The following is a 23,904-nucleotide window of genomic DNA, read 5'->3' as shown; positions in this document are numbered from 1 at the left end:
GGCATTACCTTAAATGAACAAATGTTTTTAACTTCTCAATTATTATGATAAATGCACGTTAAATTTTATCAAATTGTTCACAATTCATAACTAGTTATATTTAAACATGTTTTAAATACGAAAATATTCAAATTATTATATTTTTTATATTGTAGGCAACGAACGATGCTGGCTGTAGATCAGATTACCTTGGAGCGCGAAAAAAAACCGCGCGGTATTTTACGTAAGTAATATTTTCGCTTTTTGGTCCATTGTTAATAATTTAAAATGTCCAGTTTCAATTTAAAGTAGAGCATTAGTATATTTTACTCCACCGGGAATAATAATGGGGCACTAATCGCGAGTGAAAAACTGGTTTCGACCAAAATCTAGAGAGCGGCCTACGAAACTTTCATATTTATGGAAAAACAGCACAAAATGGTCAGGTTTTTCTGAGAATTCGTTTAAAAGTTTTCTTTTTTTTTTTAATTACAAGTGGGAAGTAAATCTTTATATAAAGACAAAGGTGACTGATTAACTGACTAACTGATTGACTGATCTATCAACGCACAGCTCTAACCACTTGACGGATCGGGCTAAAAGTCTGTGGCCCAAAGTAGAATTAATATAGAAAGATATAAGATATAAGCTTCACATATAGATGAAATATCTAACAGTTTTACAATGTATTTTATCCGAAAGTTCTATCTTAAAAAAGTTTATTTTAAAATTTGTAACTCAATTAGAGTATCGGTCTTAATAACCGATATTAAACCTTTACAATAGGCACTTATGCTTGCCAATAATCGAATAAATAAAAATAATATATAACATGTAAATATATATCTCGATTTTCTCGCACGTCCAAGGGTGGCTGGTAGAAAATGCTTAAGCATTAAGGCCGCAGTTTGATTTTTTGGTTGTGTAATAAAGTGAATATATAAATTAAAAAAACGTGTGTTAGTTTTTTTGTCCTTCCTTCACGTCCTAAATAAGAAACCAATTAACTTGATTTTGGCGTGGAGTTGATTGAATAGGCTTCATTTCAGGTAACCAAACCATTCCCACGGGATTTGTGAAAAACAGCAGTAAGGACGCGGGTCATAGCTAGTCGTCTTATGAAACGCGTAAGGTACATAACTTGATTCATAATCTACTATTAATATTTCCTGTTTAGACAAATAATGCTAATAAGATGGTAAGTGTGAACCAAATTTTTGTGATCTGCAATTAACACTTACAGTATTAAACGTAATTTAATCTAACTTTTCACCAGCCAGCCCAAGGAAAGCCTCTGGATGATTTTGCCTCTAAGGTAAAAGGATTTAATAATATACGGGAATATTGTAGCCGCGCGAACATTTGGAAAATTGGTAAGATTATCTTTAAATTTTTTTCATCTTCTGAGATGTTTATATATTACCACGAATAGGGTTTTGAAACTCTATAATATTATTAATATGAGATCTACGCAATATAATTATTTATCGGAGCAAATTAATATAAACTTATATCGATAGATTCCGAAAGCTTCTAATATAAAAGATTGATTATAAAGTTTATCTGAAGTCTTTGCTGTCAAAAACACGATGTTACACAAAACCAAAAATATATCCGAGCCTAAAGTATTGAAGTATTTAATTAAGAGCAACGAACGAGTAAATAAAAGGATTTTACAATTTACATCGCGATGAAGGGAAAATAGTACAAAGGGGTCGTACCAAGTCACGGGTAACTGTCAGTATGTCATGAAAAATAATGGAAATAGGCTTCTGTTTATTTTGTCACAAAAAGTGCTGCCTAGACAATTACAGGCTTAAGATGATGACCCTTTTAATTACTCTGTAGTCAGCAACTTGGCTAATTGACTAAAGCTTCACTCCGCCCGTAATCAGAGAAGATTAAAAATTTGTTCCTTTACCTGCAACTGAGAACGCTTTAAGTTTAGCTAAACCTAAAGGGCTAGGGAGCTTGTAGTGCTTTGTTAATTTGTTAGTTTAGTAAAAAAAAAGGAATTGTTAGCTTTCTTTTTGAAAGAAGTCGGTTAATAAAACAAGTAGGTGCATTTTTTTTAATATTCAACGCGAGGTCCAATCTGTTCTTTTAGACTGGCGTTCAAATCCCCTATCTAATAAGCTCTCAGACTCCTCTGACAGGGTAACAAGATTCATGAAGAGGAAGTAAATTTGAATACCTACTGTTTTTACGAAGCCTTTTCTTTGTTGGCAAGCTCCCTTGACCTCTATATATAAAGTTGGATGATTAATTAATGATTTTTTAATGGGTAACCAAAACAATGACTTGAGTTTTACCTGAAGAGTTATTACTTTAGAACTATTTGTATTATGTGGGTTGAACTTAGACTATTTAGGCGAATTTATTACTAAACAATTTTTTTTCTAAAAATAAATAAATATACTACGACAGTACACACATCGCCATCTAAGCCCCAAAGTAAGCGTAGCTTGTGTTATGGATACTAAGATGACTGACGAATATTTTAATAAAACAAACACCCAGACACTGAAAAACATTTATGTTCATCTCACAAACATTTTCCAACTGTGGGAATTGAACCCACGGCCTTGGACTAAGAAAGCAGCTGGTCGCTGCCCACTGCGCCAATCGACCTATTATTAGGGGGGAATTAAACAACTCTATGCCTATTATAAAATAAGAATAAAAAAAACGAATACTTAGTTGTTAATAAAATAATAAGAATAGTTATTAATCAACAAGTGACTGTTAACTTAAATAATTATCTTATAACTATACTAATATAATATATATATATATATAATATAATATAGCTGAAGAGATTTTTGTTTGTTTACTTGAACACGATGATGTCAGGAACTACTGGTCCGATTTGAAAAATTAGATTAGATTTTATTAGATATAGATTAGGCATGGATTTCCCATCTATGAAGATAGTCTAATAGGAGTATAGAATAGCACCAACGAAGAGTGTTTGGGTTCTGTTTCCTTTGAGAGATTCCGCTGCGTACGCTGCGTAAAAGCCTTAAGGTTTCGATAAAATCATGTATGACAAAATTGTTCCCCTTTACAAGTTCGGATCTCGAACAAGACAACAAGAACAAGTCTGGAGGGACTGCTAGTCACTAAGAAAAACAAAACACTATACTTTGGTTAGTGAATAATTAAATTTAAGAATTCTAGTAAAATTATTATTTGAAGCTTAGTAGTTAAATTTAATTAATGTTACCTAAGCATATAATAGTTTATTTATGAAGGCGGCTTTGAAAATATCGCGATGGGACGTGAGGTCACATCGTTGATGTTTTAAGATTAATAGATATGTGAGGTTCTCTGATTGTTCGTTGCCTATATTCAGCTCAAATACTGCACAGGCCTTCATGAACTTTATATCTTAAATATCTTGCATCTTCGAGACGGACATAGGATACTCTTCATCCTGAAAAAGCACCCGGATTATAAGTAAATAACCATTAGTTACTTATGCACAGTTTCCTCGTGACACTATGCGTGTCACGAGTTCCCGGTGAAATAAATGTTTCTCCCGGTATTAAAAAGACGCGAATGAAATTGCAGTCATCAGTGTTTTCAATATAACACCTTTATCGTATATCCCTATCCCTAGACATGTTTCATATTGACAGAAGTAATTTGAACAATATTAAATTTTCTCCCGGAATATTATTTATGGACAAAATTGTTATCTCCGGTGAAGGAAAGGTTCGTGACCAAAATATTGTATCGGGGTTCAATATCCATTATCTGGGGAAGGATGTTATCAATTTCATATTAGTCCGTGCTAAGTTTGATAACATATTTTATAATGCTTCGTTTATCGGAGGGTAAAAGTTCAGTACATAGATAGGTAATGTAAATGTCTAATGTGTCAGATATTTATTAACTAGTGGGTCATAATATTACTAATGTTTACCACTTTTTGTACATATTATGTACTCACTGTCCCCCCCGGTTTCAACCACGTTATTTTATAATACGAATTTCTTAAATTAAGTTATTTTATATTGGCCACGTGCATATCTCTTACGTTATACTTCAGAGATGGTCCCATTTTAATTTGGTGAAGATTTATTGAAGGGATCCTGGAGAAACCGAGGGAAATCTTCAAATATTATAGGCAAACCTATAGCAATATGAGTATTTTTTTAAGTGAACTCTTGCATGTTCTTTCGAAACGCACCTTATGTTCAAGTAGAAGTGATGATGAAGACCATGGATGGCCACTGGAACAATACAATAATACTAACAAATATACTAACAATGAAATACTATCAAGAGTTAGGCTTCAATGCTTAGCAATTTATGCTCGTCATAATAAAAAAGCTGATGGTGTCGCAAGAACTCCTCAATCATTACCAGCCCCGCCTCGGGAAAAGCAATATCTTATTAAGGGTTATGAGCAGAAGCGTTAAAAATATTTTTTGGTAAAAAAAAACGACTTGGTTAAACAACAAAAAAGCAAGAAATAAATGTTTTCTACAAGATTTTTAAGTCGGTGCCAATTAAAATGTAAATTACTACATACTTTCCTTGTTAGGTACTAGGTATAAACTTAGTATTTTTAAATGTTACTTTGCACGGACTTAAAAATCTTATAGAAAATATTTACTTCATGCTTTTTAGTTATTTAACAAAGTCGCTTTATAGTGGTCAAAATATTTTTTAAATCTTTCTATTTTTTAATAACATTTTCTAAATCCCAATATTTTTGAAGTACATAATAATTACTGATAATTCATTCAGTCAGCGCATGACCAAGAGATTACCATCACAAAATTGGTACGTTAATTTTAAAGGTAGTCGATTACAAACTACAAAAAACAAATCTTTCCTCTTTTTATGTCAGTACTTACCTCATAAAGTAGGTAAATACAGCCTAAGGAGGAACGTGCTTGGCTTAGATATCCCTATTCGATTTTTAAATTACCCAGTTTTTTTCCAATACCTGGGAAAGGTAACTAAAAGGAAAGGACCTAATTATGAACCACGCCCAACAACGCAGGTAGAACACCTCGTTTTAGCATAGAACATGTCTACACCATGCCTTGCGGTACGATGGTAAAAATTTAAGGGAAGAAGTACTTCGAATAGCTTCTGAGTATAATCTTCCAAATATTCCTATAATTACGACTGTAAACCAACATGGAAGAGGGCTGAACTGGCAAAGGTATGACTGATAAATATTAATTAATTAAACCCATCGGTTTCTATACCATTAGCTACAATGCGACATCACACCCAAGTAATACCAATCTAGAATATTATAAGCACGTGCTCTATTATATATTCAAACATTTATTTTCACTATCATAAATAACAAAGAAGACAGAGTTCACTTTGATAACGCTTAGATCTCGTACAATGTAAACATAGAACGAACACTATACTCGTAGTAAGAAAAATATATACCCATTTCTGATTTTATTCTTGTGGTAAGTTAAGTTGCTGAGTGCTGCTAAAAGAGGTTAAAAGAACTCAACTTTCAATGATGAACATAATAAATTTAACTATTTTATTTAATACTTCTGCGCGAAAAAAAGATATGTTATTATTGACCATATTTCTGTGTAAATGCAAATTAAAGTTGCCTGCAACGAAAATATGAAGTACGTTTTTCTTAGTTATTTACTAACTGACAATACTGAGTATACCTATGCTGATTTTTCCTCCAATTGTAAGTAAAAACACAAATAAAAATATAAAATTTAATTTTTAATGAACTACGTCAAGAAATGCGAAAAAAAATTGTATAAAAATAATATCTTATTACATTTTGTAACGTTGGATACTGAAATCGAATTCGGTCACGTGTCTATCTTGAATATGGCTACATGAGCGATATGCTTTTGTCAGGGATTAAAGTATTTTTTCTTATGTTCACAAAAAGAGAAGGAAAAATAAAAAATAAAATTGATTTGTATGCTAAAGGTAATTCTTAAAATTTCTACATTTTCTTGGATACATTATTAAACCGATCATGAGAAAATTTGCATATATATAGTTTGCTTCTAGGAAATAGACATTGCATTATTTTAAGCGCACTTACATAAATTGTTCTTTCGCGATTCTTTAAAAGACGATTCTATCAAACGCGGACGAAGTCGTACAAACCTAGTTGAAATAATATGCCTTTTTAGAACTTGGTGTGTGACTTATTTTTGATTAAAGGACATTTTTTAAAGCACCAGAACTGATCCTTAAGCTTCTAAAATGCACTTGGCTAGTTATTATATAAATCCTTTAAATATTATAGGCACATAAGTCTTATTACTATGCAGCCTGGTTGGTTACTGTTAACAATAACATGTGATATTAAATTGATAAGGAAACTTTCAAGCGGCAAATACTACCTATTCCAATACCACATATCACGGCACAATTTATGTTTTCCCAATATATATCTGTCAACATGAGATGTATTACATTTCGCGTTCATTCGACAACCGGCAACAATTAAAGCCAAAAATGTTCTAGTAGGCTCTCACAATAATATGTTGGTTCCCTGAAGAGATAAAATAGGAAAAACCGATAATATGTTATTATTTATTTATTTATGTAATTGTTTATCAAATCAAAATAAAAAGTTTACCAAGAATAAAAAAATAACGAAGATTAGTAACTCATAATAAAATATACACAATATGTTAGGTACACAATTATAACATTTCAAGCAGCCAATGGCAAATAAAGGCTAACCCATTTTCTTTTCTTTTAAATGCAAAGCACCTAATTATTATAAAGGTGCAACTAAGAAAAATAAGTGATAAATGGTGAGTAAGTGAAGATATTAAGGTCTATATCAATCATTGACTCCTGTCGAAAAATCAGTATTTACCTACTCAGCACGCGGTCAAGCTGTTCCGGTCAGGCCAAAAAATTAAAGTACTACCGTGTACCGAAGTTAGAAACAATCAACTGCCACGTTAATGCACGTTAAGGCTAAAATTCCGGTTATTATCACTAAAATTTTATAATGACGTTGTCTGTTGGGAGGCGTCTGACGTGTCCAGTACCACCCTGGTACCGACCAAGACGTGCCGCTAAGTCATTTAGCGTTCCGCTACGATGCCACGTGGAACCCGATTAGCAGTATGCGCTTAATATGACTGCTATACCCCTAACAGGTTAGTTTGGTATCATCTTAGACGACTGCACCATTTCTTAAAAACACTAGTAGATTATAAACAAAAAAAGAGAAGTCCGGTAACCCTTATTGCAGCTGGGTTTTGGGTTTAACCTCCTAAACAATCACAAAAAAAAAAGTCCTGGACCCAGCTCTGGGCCGTTGTTATTTTACTAATGTAGATGATTAATCCTGGGACTCTAGAAAAACATTATATTATACGCATTGAAGGAAAATGTCTGTTGCAGTAAAGTTAATATGAAGCTACTCTTATTGAGTTGTAGCCGGAAAATAGAAGAGCTCCGAATGTTAGATGGAACGGTTTCAAACGCTGCGTATAGGCGTAAACGAGCACTTCCAGTAACCGGTTCCCATCTAAGGTTTGATTTACACTAAGGCTGCATGAGATGGCTGCTCTTTGTAACAATGCAAAGCTAAACTGAAAATATGTTTCTATTGACAATAACGATGCAAAATAAACACGAGAGTTAGGCTATGCATTTCACAAAAAACTTTTTGTTATTGGTATTTGAGAAAATGTAATATAGCGCATTTCCTGGGTACTCTGCAGTAAATATTTATTATTACGATTATTACCATAAATATATGATATTAAAATCATTTTCTTTTCCAACTCGGTTAGTTATAGCGCTTATTTTCCATCTTTGCCAGCATTCTAGCAGTCGAATATGAACAGGAATGATTAAAATGATGATTGAGAAAAGGCATACAGATTACTTATATTATTTTTATGCATTTCTAGTTTTGAAATATGTGTTTACTGCAGTACGTAACATGCGATTAGCATATACTCAATCTTACAACATAACTATTACCTACTGAAACGGGTATTAGATTGTATATACTTAAATTCAACACAACTTTGAAAAGGGTTATTTGCTAACTTATGTAAAAAATTTTAGAACTTTTGAAACTATTAACGATCTCCGGCCTTGTTACACATTTACCTACGGTCTCGATACATATACATACATTAATAGTTTATTACTTTGGAATATTCCGATGTCTTTGTCATAAAACTGTATAGGTTATTTCTTTCTTTTCCTTATCCTACAAAACGAGTATGTATTGAAAAAGAAGGAACATGATATATATTACTTAGTTTCATCACATATATTTTTTCTTCTTTTTCCACTTACTTCTATTGGGCATTAACTTAATATTCATTTCTTTGATATCTAACCATATTCTTGTTTACATAAAACTTCCATCTCTTCTAGATGTGCCTTTATATTAAACTTAGAAAATTTAAAACATAAAATAACAAGACGTTCTATCGTATTTGGACCGTGTTCTTCAATTTCAAGTTCGTGTTCCTTCTATGTTTTATCTATTTATTTTTTGTTAATAGATATGTTAGTTGGTTCATATTGTTAAATAATAAAAAACCTAACTAGTTAATCCATATACTTTAAAGTAGAAAGGTAGAGATTCATTCTGGGTGTGTCTTAACTTCCTAAACTACGGCATAAATATCATAAATTATTACACTTACAATACCTAACTGAATATTAAACATATTACTTTATTCTAATTAAAATCATAACTTAAACATTCAACTATTATCCATTGGTCCTACATTTTTATTTATATTAAAGAACCCCGGATTCATCATAATGCGAAACGGTTGATAAAATCATTAGCGTTCTGTAACTCATTATTGAAAATTAAAAATTTTACCCTTATAACATCACTTTGTTGCCTGCGTATCTATTTTCAAAGTGTTAATACCCATCATTGCAATAACGGCTTCAGATATGCATATACGGCTTCAGATATGCATATAAAACTCATATTGATTACTTTTTTTGTGTCAATTTAGTTTAAGTAAAGGCTTTATTTCATACTTGAAAATTAATTTGTTACTTATTTAAAAAAAAAACAATCCTTTACTTATCTCGCATCGTAATAAAGCTGCCACGTGTCTATAGTGCTAAATCAATGTTTGCAATTGTGAGAGTTCCCGATTTCTTTGCCTTCTTAGAGCAAGGCCTCATTCTGGGGGAGGTTTAAGACTCCGTACCAAAAAATGCCTTGGGAACTTTACTTGAGGATCTTAGAAATATCCATTTGCTAGATATTGATCTTGTATGCACCGGTTCAAGAAGAACACTCTTCAATGTCATTACACTTAATAATAGTAGTTCAAATTTAACATTTACATACAACAGGTAAAGTTGCTCAAAGTTATGGGACTATTGCCTTAAAATAAAAATAAAACTTTATTATCTCTTAAATACCTATAGCATAGCATATCACCAAGATGCTAAAGTGGAATAGAGATAAATATATTGCAACAGAATATTTGATTGGTAAATATTACAGAAAAAAATAGATAAACGGTGTTTCTAAACAGTTTTTAGGGTTCAGCAATAATACTTTATAACGATCTTTCATTTCATTTGACTTCATTGGTTTAATGCGTTTAATGTTGTTATTACTTTTTTGATATCAAGTAGATCGAATAATTAAACAGAACCTAAATACGTGTGTTTCGCAAAAACTCATAAATTGTTAGACGATGTTTTTTTTATTTTTGTTCTTTTTGCCTGGGGTGGGTGATAAAAACGGAAACGCCCTAAAATTTAGAAGGTACGATGTTCACCATGATTATGTTGTAAATAAATAATAAGGCACGAAATTTCCACATGGCTAATTTAAAAAAAAATATTGAAATTATTTCTTTAAAATAAAAGTGCTGGCTATCTAATGACTGACTGACTGACTGATTCATCACAAAATCTCAGGAACTATAAAGTCTACAAACTTGAAATTTAAGAGGTAGGTTCTTTCTAAATGTAGGGTTCAGCTAAGAAACGGTTTTGAGAAATTACTCCCCTAAGGGGTTGATATAGGGGTTGGAAGTTTGTATCAAAGCTAGGGCTTTGTTTTTGAAGTTAGAAATGTGAAAATCGTAAATTTTTTTTAAATAAATAAATAATGTGTAAATTATTTTGGGGAATCGCCCTTAGGGTGGTAAAATAGGGGATATAAGTTTTGTTGATGTTTTTATTACTAAGTCTAGAAACGTAAAATAAAAAAATGGGTTTATCGAAATCCATCCCTTAAAGTCAGAGACCCCCAAATTCACATTTAGGTTAATAACTATAAATAAATGGCCTAACGGAACACGTAAAATATACGAAATTTTTAAATGCGGGAACCAGCCCAGTGGAAGAAGTAAAAGTGAGCGATAAATGAAAGGGCATCGTTATAAGACAAAAGAGCAGCGTTGTGATAACTACAATATTTTAAATTTTATTTGATTATTATATATTTTAATTAGCTTGGATAGTTAATCGAATGTCAACTGAGATAAGTGTGTTTATAACTCATGGTGGAAACAACATTATTCAAACAGTGAGCTTATAAATACAGTAACATTAAATCAATGAACATTCAAACAACATAAGTTACGTACAAAGAACAATGATATAAATTAAAACTCAAATAACGTGTTAACTCATAACTATCAACAATACTCTTGCGAACACATTTGTGAATTCATAACCATTCATAAAATAATATATTTTATAAAATAAAATAATATATATCGTAACTAATTGTTTTTGTACAAAAAATAGTTTATCTCATCCATTCTAATAATTAATATTGATTCATTGATGGTTTATAATTTATGTGTAAGAATTTATAATTTATGTGTGGTTTTTCTTATTAAAAGTGGAACTATAACTACGATCATATTGGTAATTACAAACACCATGTAGGTAAGTGAACGAGATAAAGTGGCTGCTCAATAACCTGGAGTGTGAATATTATGATATTATTTTGAACATTTAAAACCACATAATTGTTTGTTGTGCTTGTGTGTTTGTGTCAATTTAAAATATAATTAAAATGATTATCAAAAGTTTTGTACTTGTAATGCTGAGCTGTCTCGTAGTATTATCTGAGTCTGCAAGAATATTAGCAGTGTTACCAGTTCCCATGATAAGTCATCAAATGGTGTTTCGAGTGCTAATGCAAGAACTTGCGAAACGTGGTCATCATGTAACAATGATTACTGGAATTCCATCTAATTCAAAAGATCAGATGACTGCTAAGTATACGGAGATTGATGTTAGTCCAGTTACAGATAGTGTACGAACGAAACTGCTCACAGAAGAAATAAAGATATCTGATGACTTGGTGCCCCAGTTTTTAAGTACTTTTAAAATCACAGTTGACATAAACGATAAATTATTAGGTTTGGAGGTTATTAAAACAATGATCAGAGATACGGAGAGTACACATTTTGATTTAATTTTTCTAGAAGATTGTTTAAAATCATCGTTAATTTTTTCACACTTTTTTAAAGCACCGGTTATACATATAAGTTCATTTGGAGGTACATTTGAAACGTTTGAGGCAGTGGGTGCCGCGACTCATCCATTTTTTTATCCCCTTGCCGTAAGAAAACGATACCATGATCTTTCTATGTTGGAGAAAATTTCAGAATTGCACTTACAATATCGATTACAGAAAGCTTATAATGAACATGAAGAATTGGATAACAGAGTATTTCAAAAACATTTTGGAAAGAATGCTCCAACGTTAGATGAGTTAAAGAAAAATATAAATTTGGTATTTTTAAATATTCATCGTATTTGGGACTCAAATCGTCCTGTTCCTCCTAATGTTATATATTTAGGAGGTCTTCATGAGAAACCGCAACAAGAACTACCCAAGGTTAGCTCGTTCAGCCGGCGAAAGTTATGTTAGATTAAAGAGCTTTTCTTATATTTTATTTTATTGACAGGAATTAAAATCATCTCTTGATTCTTCAGACAAGGGTATTATCTACGTGAGTTTTGGAACCAATATTAATCCAGCAATATTATCTCCAGAAAGACTACAAACATTTATTAAAGTTTTCTCAAAATTACCTTACGATATTTATTGGAAATGGAACGATAACCTTCCTGGATTGACGGAAAATATTAAAATATTGAAATGGTTTCCTCAATCGGATTTACTAAGTAAGTTTACTAACTACATTTTAGCGCAATTAACGACTGTATACTCTTTAATTTATATGACATAATTTATGAAATATTATTTATCCTTTACAGGGCATCCGAAAGTAAAACTTTTTATTACCCAAGGAGGGTTACAATCTACAGATGAAGCTATTGTGGGCGGTGTACCTCTTATTGGCATACCCATGATGTGGGATCAATGGTACAATGTAAATAAATACGTACAGTTTAATATAGGATTACAATTGGATATAAATACTTTGACCGAAAGTAATTTAAAAGATGCTATAGAAACAGTTATCCAAGATAAGAGGTAGGATCTCCTTGATATAATGAACAGATGAACATTTTTTTTTACTTTGTAAAGAACATTACATAACACTAAATAAAAAACAACATCTTATCATAAAACACGGTTAAGTTTAGCGTTACCTTTGCGGTAGCATAGTATTCTGACGTCGATTGTTAATTGCTAAAAAATCTGCGGCGTTTATATACAGTGAATACCTTTTCTTTAATATTTATATAACTTGCTAGGATTTATAACAAAGATTTTTTTACTAACTTTTTTAACTAATAATTGACGGACTCTCAGGCATGCAGGTTTCCTCACGATGTTTTCCTTCACCGTTGAAAGCAAGTAATATTTAACCTTTACTTTGTGATTTTATAACGTTCTCAAAGGCGTCTACCAATCCGTACTTGGCCAGCGTTACAACGGCACGGTACTACGGCCTAAACCCTTCTCATTCTTCTCTCACCCACTACAGGTCACAGGTCTCCTACCTGTGACCTGTAGTGGGCCGGTAATGGGTTGATGATGATGATGATGATTTGATTGGTTCATCAATTGATGAACCAATCAAATGGCCCATTTGATGTTGAGAAGAAAAACATCACCTATAAGCAGAGGGTAATACTTCACAGGGTATGCAAAAAGTCCATCCCGCAACATGCCAACCTGTGTCCATCAATTTGAGGCGTAGGTGTTAAGCCTTATGTGCCTGTAATTAGACCTGCAAACACACCCTTCAGACTAGCACACAGCATTGCAACAATGCTGCTTAGCGGCCGAAATAAGCATGGTCTACTACTACAAGCAACATAGCAACAACATTATTATTTGCAACAGAAGTTGTTGAACATCCGCTATTATTAATGTGACAAACTGAATATCACCTTTTCCCAGACGACATTCATTCTGGTCAAGAGATATGCAACGGCGTTTAAACACTTCCCCTGTCCTCAACAGAGTCAAAAAATTTGCATCCCTATTATTATATAAATATATTTGTAAAAACTCAAATTATAAAATATGCATATAATTTTTTACGGTAGGGCCGTTAATTACACAGTTAATTTTATATATAAGAATCATCCGCAATTGTAACTCTATTCGCTAATTATTCCACACGGAAGTTAATTGATTGGACAAATCTTGATATTTTAAATAGAATTCTCTTGTTCAAGGTTAATCCCATTTTTTTATTTTCTTGCAGTTTCAAAGAAAATATTATAAAGCTACACTCAGTTATTCATGATCAGCTACAGTCACCTCTGGAGCGAGCCGTTTGGTGGACAGAATATGTTATACGCAATCACGGAGCAGAACATCTTCGTGCTCCAACAGCAAATATGACCTGGGTAGAATACTACGAAATAAAGCTTATAATGTTTGTCACAATAGGCTTAATTTTTATAATAGTACTTTTATCATTAATGACACTTTATGTATTACGAATGTGTGTTAAAAAAATTAAAACTGATTAAAAAGAAAACTTAAATGAGATACAGATATTTTTAAAATTAATGCATATGATATACGTGTACGTGTCAGTACATTCGAACGAACGAAACATGCGGTCAGCTGTTGCCCACGTGTTTCGTTCGTTCGTTTGCTTTTCTGGGATAAAAAGTTGCCTATGTTACTTACTTTCCGTCCTTAATAATAAACGTATTTTCATATTTATTATATTTACTATGAATAAAATTCTTAATTTCAAGAGAAATCAGACTTAATACGCGGCCGAAGTCGAAAGGTATATAAAATGGCAACACGGCTCTATTTTTTATATCTTAAATATGTTTTTATCTTTTCTTTGCCGTATTAATTTCCCTCCTCCTAGCTGCTTCTGAAATGTTGAAACGAGAACCGAATTAGAAAGCATCTTAGGTATCCTATTGTTAGACCCAATGAGATAAGAAAAGAAAGGTCGCACATTAAGATAACCGTTTCTCGGTTGCATGATAACAAATAATAATTACGGATATTTTCGTGATAATAGGTACACAGAGTCACTCATTAATTGCCACAAGATTGCATGCGACGCATCGCAAAGTAATTTTACCATTATCTTCATAAAAACTACCAACAATATTTCATCTAGTGTTTTTTCATGTATCATCAGTTTAAAGTGTTAAAATTTTACGTATAAAAATGACTTATAAGATGCTTAAAAGCTTTATAAGTTATTTAATTATCTTTCATCTGGTAGTTATATCAAAATCCGCAAAAATTTTAGCAGTATTACCAGTTCCTGTTCTAAGTCATCAAATGGTGTTTCGGGTGCTAACACAAGAGTTAGCTCAACGTGGACATCAAGTTACAGTTATTACTGGAATTCCTATATACGCAAGAGATATAGCTCCAGTTAATTATACTGAGATTAGTATACGTGGAATTTCAGAAAACATTATGGAACAGCTAATGACAGAAGAAATAAATATATCAGAAGACCTAGTGGCTCAATTTGTGAGTACATTTAAAGCATCTTCTCAAATATATGACGAATTACTAGGCCTAGAAGATATTCAAAATTTAATCAAATATAAGAGTACATATTTTGATCTTATCTTTCTAGAAGACTGTGCGAAAGCAACGTTGATATTTTCTCACCTATTTAACGCTCCGGTTATACAAATAAGTTCCTTTGGAGGTACTTTTGAAACATTTGAGGCAGTAGGTGCCTCAACACATCCATTTTTATACCCACTTGCTATTAGAAAACGATATCATAATCTCTCAGCGTGGGAAAAAATTTCAGAGTTATTTCTGCAATATAGATTACAAAAAGTTTACAATGAAGCCGAAATGATGGATAGTGAAATATTGAAAAAACATTTTGGAAGAAATACTCCAACAGTACATGAGCTGAAGAAAAACATTCATATGCTGTTTTTAAACATACATCCTATTTGGGATTCAAATCGTCCTGTTCCACCTAATGTTATATACTTGGGAGGTCTGCATCAAAAACCGCAACAAGTATTGCTCAAGGTTAGCTCATGATTACGCTGGTGAACATTTTGTTAGCCATATTAAATCAGGTCATATATACTTATAATAAAACTGTAGCTGGAAGATTTCTGTACATTTAAAATATTTTGAAAATTTTGACCAAAACAGATTTGTATTTAATTTTTGTCCGTCTGTCTGTCGGTCTGTCTGTCTGTCTGTCTGTCTGTCCGGGCATCACGTGAAAACTACTGAACGGATTCAAATAAAACTTGGTATAGTGGTAGTTGATATTCCGGGTCAACATATAGGCTACTTTTTATCCCGATAAACAATAAGTTTCCTCCGGGAAATGGGATGAAAATTTTTATCAATTTTACTTCAAAGCTCCGTTAAATTTGAACCGAATTTGAAAAAGTATTATATATAATTATGCTTTTTTTATTTGAATGTGTATACTATCAAGCATGTATGGTCTTATTTTAATAAGGATTTGATAAATATTGTCGGAGATAAAAAACATAACTCTTCACAAATAAATGTTAGTCGCAAGGCATATGGAACAACGATCGAATGCATGCCATCCTATTTTATAAATGTGAAAGTTTGTGAGGATGGATGTATCAACTAAAATACCACGTAAATTAATAGTAGGTACATAGCTACCCACGATGATTATGATGTTAGCATCAGATAATTATATTCTAGCTTCTCTATTGACTTATACGCGAACAAAATCGCGGGGGTCCGCTAGTTTCTAATATTTTGAAAAAAATATTTACAGGATTTAAAATCGTCTCTTGATTCTGCAACGGAAGGTATCATCTATGTTAGTTTTGGAACAAATGTGAATCCAGCGATATTACCGCTCGAAAAACTACAAATATTTATTAATGTCTTCTCCAAATTGCCTTATGACGTATATTGGAAGTGGAATGATAAAGATCTTCCAATATTGTCGAAAAATATAAAGATTTATAAATGGTTTCCTCAATCAGATCTACTTAGTAAGTTACTTGCTACTTATAAAATCAGTCAATCATCTATCAAAATGTATAAATTATCATATTTGAATATGTAATTATCATATATGTGTTTTTGTATCATATATGTTACTTTGGCAGGGCATCCAAAAGTAAAACTATTTATAACCCAGGGAGGTTTGCAGTCTACAGATGAAGCTATTGCAGCAGGTGTCCCTCTTATAGGTATACCAATCGTTTGGGATCAATGGTTTAACGTAGATAAATATGTTCACTTAGGAATTGGTTTACAGTTGGATATTAACACTATCACAGAAACTAAATTAAAAGATGCTATAGAAACAATTCTCGGTGATAAAAGGTATGTTGAATCTTAATTAAAACTAGCTTGCGATTACGTAAGAGTGTTGTCTCAGTTTCTTTTACTCCGCAGTTTCTATTAGATTTTTTTTGGGTAAAAAGTTGTATTCATTATTTATTTATTAAGTTTAATTTCTCTAAGACCAGTTTGTATATATGTACCAGAAGTTTATGATCATGTCGGAACGGTTCAAATAAACAACATCCCATATCTAAAAACATACAAGCTGTACATGTACCAAATCAAGTTGATATTAGTATATATTATAAGTATCTAGACTACACCTTTATAGTTTTAAACTTTGTTTTAGATACAAGGAAAATATTTTGAGGTTACATTCCGTGATGCGTGATCAGGTGCAATCACCTTTAGCGCGAGCTATTTGGTGGACAGAATATGTTATACGCAATCGCGGAGCAGAACACCTGCGAGCTCCAACTGCACATATAACCTGGATTGAATACTATGAAATAAAACTCATGCTATTTATTGGAACATTCACTATTTTAATGTTAGTTATATTATCATTAACATTTCTACGTATATTACGATTGTTTGTAAATAAAATTAAAACGGACTGATAAAAGGATATATAAATAGAGTAAGTTATTTGTATCCTATCTACATAATTAGCTGAGATTTTGTATTGTTGCTGTCAACATGTCGTTATAATTGGTTTTCCGTCTTTACACAGAATAAATACATTATTGTACTACTAGCTGACCCGCGCAACTTCGTCTGCACCAAATCGGTTATTACAGGTTTTAACATCTTAAAAAAACCTAGAAACTAATTACAGCGCCACCTACTCGTACCAGGTCCAGTTTTGTTCTCAAACTATATTATTCTCGTTCTCATTTATTTTGCTTTATTTATTTGTTTATGACCGTCGCACCTTATAAGCGATAGGTTCTATTTGAAAAATTTAAAAAGGAATTTGCAGGTATATAGTGAAACTCCATATTTATAGAACTATTTATTTGGATAAGGATTAACATCATGATAGGAATATCCCCATCTTTTGATTGTACCCATGTTTTGAATGACAAATAATAAAAAAAGCAGTTATTGTGACTTAACCATAATACTTATGGTTAAGTCATATAATAAGATAATCATGATTACTTCATACGTGTAGTACATTATTTTTATATATCATTAATCATTTTCGCAGCGTACGCCAGTAAAGCTGCAAGTCGGTAAGACAGCTTTAGAAAACATCGTTATATTTCGGCCAATTTACAGAAAACCATATTAAATACATATACTAAAACCTACCACATGAGTCACTTTGTATGTTGGACTTCTAGATACTAAAATAACATCTTTTCTAATTTACTAGTATTGTCAAGACATTTTTATTGCTTCAAGCGCACTCAACGATTTATCAGTCTAAGAACTATAGAATGCATTAAAATTCCTTAGCGCGTATCTTAAGCCTACAGGTTGCGGGCCGCAAGATAATTTTTTTTCGTCATGTCTTTGATATAAGACGAGAAAATGTATAGACATAATTACTTCGCGTGTGTTAGCTTTAGTGGAGTGAGATTTATACATGTGGCGACTGACAGGTTACAATCGGGAAACGTTGTGACTGCTTTTTTCCCTAAAGGCTTATGACCAAGATATATCATCAAATAAATAAATAAATAAATATACTACGACAATACACACATCGCCATCTAGCCCCAAAGTAAGCGTAGCTTGTGTTATGGGTACTGAGATAGCTGATAATTATTTTTTTATGAATATAATACACATAAATACTTATAATTTACAGATAAACACCCAGACACTGAAAAACATTCATGTTCATCACACAAACACTCTCCAGTTGTGGGAATCGAACCCACGGCCTTGGACTCAGAAAGCAGGGTCGCTGCCCACTGCGCCACTCGGCCGTCAAATGTATTATAATACAAAAAATGCAAAATTTTAATGAGTCCACAAATAAGCTGATTGAAGTTTGTTTACTTTTGAATTTTTACAAATCTTTTCGCAAGACTATTGGTTATATGCCAGTAAAGTTTTCCAAATAATGATAACTATCAGAAAAAGCAATTTTCACTATTATAGAGCAAAACGAAAAAAATAATTATCGTTGAATGAATTGTGTTTAAACAACTGTATTGTACAATTGTTTAACCACTCTAAGCAATTGTATTGTACAATTGTTTAAACACTCACAACATCATCATCATATTGTCAACATACATAGATCTTTTGTAGGGATTACCACTCCCTATAGTTTTGTGCAGCTTGCATCCAGTGACTCCCTGCAACTCGTTTATCTACTGTACATGACAACTTATTAAATATACGTTTTTAATAATAAGCTGTGACACTAAAGCTCGACAACCATCTTAAAGTTAACAAGATTTCTCGACAATTACGAAAGCAATTTTCCCACAAATTTTCGGTCGTTCTGTCTGATTAATGGCAGGGAAAAGTTTATGGAGAAATTAAGGGTAATTGAAAAATATTGCCTGAAACATTTAAGAGTTTTTTTTTAGGTAGATAAGTAAGAAATTGTAAATGAGTTCCTCAATCATTTTCTTCCACTATTAATGAAACAACTACAGTGCAATGAAACCTTATATTAAACTTTTCACTTTCAATTTTATAAACCGTCCTCGTAAGTATATATATAATGAAAATATTCAACAAGATGTGCAAGGAAGTTGCACACACATCAGCTGTTATGAGTAGAAGCTTGATACTCATAAGCATAAAATATTTCTCAATATATGAGCTATAGCATTTTTAATCAGTCATGAAAGTCATGCATTCAAGTCAGTCATTTTTAGTTTTTTTAGTATAGAATATAAAATTATCGATGCAACTTATTAAGTAATCATTTGTGGTATTCATAAGAATCTTAATTAAAATTACATTCCTCACCTTACCTCTGTTGTCAATTAAAAGATTATTAGACTTCACACGCTTTTGAGGATATATGGGATAGAATATATCTTGGAGAACTCTCGGAAATGGAGGATTCGAAGTTTTCCTTGGTCATTTTGAGCAAGTGATATTTAAATTAACTTAACTACAATAAGTCAGAGGTACTTGCGGTTTTATTAATTGCGTTAAGCGGATACCTAATCATTTTATCTGGCTTGACTTGATAATATTACTATGATATTACTTTATTGCATCTCTATAGTGGCTGGAAAGCAGGATAAAGTGATAGTAGGCGGATTATGCTATAGAACCGATGGCCGCTGGGGTAGAAGTATTCTGGAGGGAAGACCGTTAGGTACATTGTGGGACGACTTCCAGCTCGTTGGAGCGTCAGAGTTCGTACATTACGCCTGCCAATCTACCTTGAAGCAACGTGCTGGAATCTTGCCTCTAACATAAATGACGAGAGCCCTGTTAAGGGAATCAATGAGGCTGATGTTGATTAATGAAATAAAGCTTTTTTATTCCCGCCATGTTATCCGTTAGAACTTCAAAAGCGTCTTGACCAAAAACAAATTAAATATGTCACATAATGCGTTCTAGAATAAACATCCTATGAGATGGGAATACACTGATTTGTATTCGAAATGTGTCTTATTATCCAAAAGGACTCATTTACTTGTGTTTTTATACTGGTATGTGGAAAGACTCCCAACAGCTTTGATCCCTCGTAATTTAATCCGAGTATTTTCTTTTTCTTTTTTGTGGGGATCTTGGATAAAGGCACTACTACACTGTATAAAAAGAAGCAAAGCGCGGACGTAGAGTTTACTTGGGTGAAGCTAGAGTTTGTTCGTATTAGTCCTTCCGACTTCTCGACTGTCTTTTATTCCTATGTGACAGGGCTCTGTATCTGTGTGTGTTTAAAGAAGACCACATTTTACCAGATCGCAAATGATTTTAAAGTTTCTTATTACTATTTATTTTATATATATTTTGTAATCCGTTGTATCTTGTATGGCTAAATAATCTAGTGTTAAGTTTCACTTTAGGTAATATTTTTGTAGAATCTTAAAGATTTTATAAATGAGATGTTTCAAGTCAGGCTAAGTTTTGTCATAAATAGCCTATAAATGTGCACTGATGGACTTAAAGCCTCTCCCGGCGGAAGAGCTTGCCCACTTAATTACCACGTTGCGCAGACGGCCTGGTAATCACTGTAGTAGTAGCATATAGGACGCTGCTGCCGTTCTTTGTTATAGTCCCTTAGTCGCCTCGTACAACACTCGCGGGATGAAGGGGGATGGTGACAACTAGACAAAGTAGACAAGTATATAAGATCTAATCAAATATTCATCATCAGTCATTTATCCGGTAAACACTTCACTTTCAACTACTATTTTCTCATTTTGCAAACTATAACAACAATAGTTTACGTTTCTGTCAAAGTCAAGTATCTGTCAAAGCGAAATAAAAGACATGTTACCGCCATGATGAAATTTTGTTACGTAGATATTGCTATAATTATAATTTAAAATTTTAAAGAAAATGTATAGTTAAAAACTTCTTTTATTTTCTTCTGGACTATATCCAAGTATAAAAAAGTCTAGTCCTGGGATCCTACATTGATAAAAAAATATTTTGTCACTTAGCAACAAGATTGAAATACTGCATGAATATAAATAATATAAAATCCCCCTATAGCATTTAATGAATACAAATCCAATCGGTGCTCCAGAATAAAGATATTATTTACAACTCCCATTTATATCTGTCAACAGCCGTTAATTTGACTAGCCTATTCGTATACGAAGATACATCTTATTTTTAGGTCATAGAATAGATTGAATAATTTTGGTCTGATAACAATATATGCCACTGTCAATGTCTGCTTAACGTAGCCATGTTTTTAAAGAAAAATAATTGTTTGTTTTTCAAATGGTAGCGATTCTACATCTGTAAATTTACTTTAGTCGATTCGGTCAAAGAAGGCAGATGGGTATCAAACACTGACCTCTATTATACGCGTACTATAGTATATTAGAGGTCAGTGGTGTCAAAGCACAAAGATAGAATGTTTTCAGTAGTCTGTATATTTATTTTTTCATCCAGAATATCAACGGTTACCTTGTTTTAAGAAAAAATCACCCAAAACGGCCACTTTTTTACAAAACGTTTTTCAATTTTTATTTTTTTTCGAAACCGGTAACTCTTTATGTCTGTTGTAACTACTTCGTCGATCTAGTGGTGAACATTATTAACTACGGATCACAAGGTTCTAGGTTTGAATCTACAGTCAGGCCAAAACTTGATAGGTATTGGGCTTTTCTGTTAACTAAAATAAATAATAATACAAATTGAATACTCAAGACCAACCCGGATTTGTAAATTGGCGGTGTTATCCTCGCCTCGGAGCGCACGCTTTGCTGACGCTCCCGGTTAATATTATTAACTGTCGCTAAAGCCCATCTGCTCGTATTGGAGCAACGTGGTGGGTCTATGTTCTCTTATGAGATATCAGGCCTATGTCCAGCAATAGAACGTTTATAGGCTGAGGGTGCGTGTGTGGGATGAATCTACATTTCATAACGTTTTTACCTATAGAAGTACCTAAGCGTCATTCGATCGATATAAAGACTAAAATGTGCCATTTTCACATGATAAATGCTCAGCACTTTTGACCAGAAGTTGGATTAACAACTTCTGGTCAAAAGTGCTCTTGAAAAGGTCTTCCATTGGGGCAGCAATAGATTCAATTGTTAATATCTGCAATTTATGTGAATCTAAGTATGGCTTTATTATTACTTGAATTCTCGGTCTGAATTTGATGTCTTCTGTTCAAAGTGAAATGCAATTAACTGAAACGTTGTGCCCACTGAAATTGACAGAAACTTCTAAGATTGATTTAACCTTTCAAAAATAATAAAAATAGCAGTAAATCGACCTTCTTGGCGCAGTAGTCAGTGCTGTGGTCTTGTATTTGGTGGCCCAATGACGCAGTGGGCAGCAACCCTGCTTTCTGAGTCCAGGGCTTTGGGATCGATCAATACAACTGGAAAATGTTTATGTGATGAACATTAATGTTTTTCAGAGTCTGGGTTAGCTACGGTTGTGTCTTTCGATATATTCCCGTAGGAATCTTGATACATATTATAAAGCAAAGTCCCCCACTGCGCCTGTCTCGGTCTGGGCGCGAAGAACAAAAAAAAAAAAAACACCCGGCTAAGTTTGTTGTGAGTTTCTTCTTAGACCAGGACGCATTAGTTTTAAGTTTCCGAATATGGTTATCGCCATCATCTCACTACCGTGTAATACTCATGTAATGTACGCATCAAATGTGCCAACTACTTGAATAAAGATATTTTTGACTTTGACTTTGACTTTGAACTGAAAAACTACCGAGCGGATTTTCATACGGTTTTCACTAATGGACAGAATGACTGTTAGAAGGTTTTAATGTATATTTTACCATGGTTATCAGTAAATTGGCTGAAATATTAGGAAAACGTATAGAATAACTTAGTTAAAGATCATACCGACTTGGAGCTTTACGGTTGTACGCGGCGAAAGTTATTGATGATACATAAAATAATTTACTACATGTTTAAATTAAACATTACTATCGACAAAAAAATCCGCGAGGCTAACTTGTCTAAATGTTATAGTCATTGTTTAGTTATAATTTGTCAATAAAAAAAGGGTGCAATCGAAAGATTGTGACATTCCTATTAAGATATTAATCCTTATCCAAATATATAGTTTAATAATAAAGAACGAACTAAATAGGATGAACTAAATACAATAATATAATAGATAAACTAAATACAATAGAAGGTTTTAAAATTCTGTAAATTGTAAGAATTTTGAACATATCTTTTGGAGCATTATAGAGTGCTTTTTACTATATATACATAAAATTCTGCTAGATATATAAGGTTTTCAAGGCAATGACTTACTAAAAATTAAAAAAAAAATCTTGATTACGCATCTGCATCGCAGTAAACTAATTGCGATTTTGAATCTTCCTTTAAAATTCTTTTTTTTTGGCTAGGGGTAGGAGCTGCCCATTTTATTTGAAACATCTAAAGTTGTGCATCCATCCATTTACTGAATTCAGTCATCGTTGCTCACCTATACTAGACAGACGAAGTGACGCGGGTCAGCTAGTTACTAATCTATACTTCTAATAAAACTGTGAAAGATTTCTGTACATTTAATATATTGTGAAAATTTTGACCGGGGCATTGTAATCGATACCGAGTCCAAAACATATTTTTATTTAATTTTTGTCTGTCTGTCTGTAT

At 32.5% G+C, this 23,904-nt stretch overlaps 1 protein-coding gene across 1 annotated transcript; it reads left to right on the top strand.

The window, feature by feature from the left end:
- Window positions 1-10,781: 10,781 nt before the first annotated feature.
- On the top strand, window positions 10,782-17,277 carry LOC120632228. Its single transcript, XM_039902073.1, has 8 exons — window positions 10,782-11,827; window positions 11,898-12,117; window positions 12,211-12,430; window positions 13,617-13,871; window positions 14,533-15,394; window positions 16,137-16,359; window positions 16,477-16,696; window positions 17,007-17,277. The coding sequence occupies exons 1-8, from the start codon at window positions 10,997-10,999 to the stop codon at window positions 17,275-17,277; spliced, it is 3,102 nt and encodes a 1,033-aa protein (XP_039758007.1). The 5' UTR covers window positions 10,782-10,996.
- The last annotated feature ends 6,627 nt before the right edge of the window (window positions 17,278-23,904 follow it).

Source organism: Pararge aegeria, chromosome 1 (assembly GCF_905163445.1).
Source record: "Pararge aegeria chromosome 1, ilParAegt1.1, whole genome shotgun sequence".
Classification (NCBI taxonomy): Eukaryota; Metazoa; Arthropoda; class Insecta; order Lepidoptera; family Nymphalidae; genus Pararge; species Pararge aegeria.
Note: the sequence above shows the minus strand (reverse complement) of the source record. Positions and strands in the feature narration are given on the sequence as shown.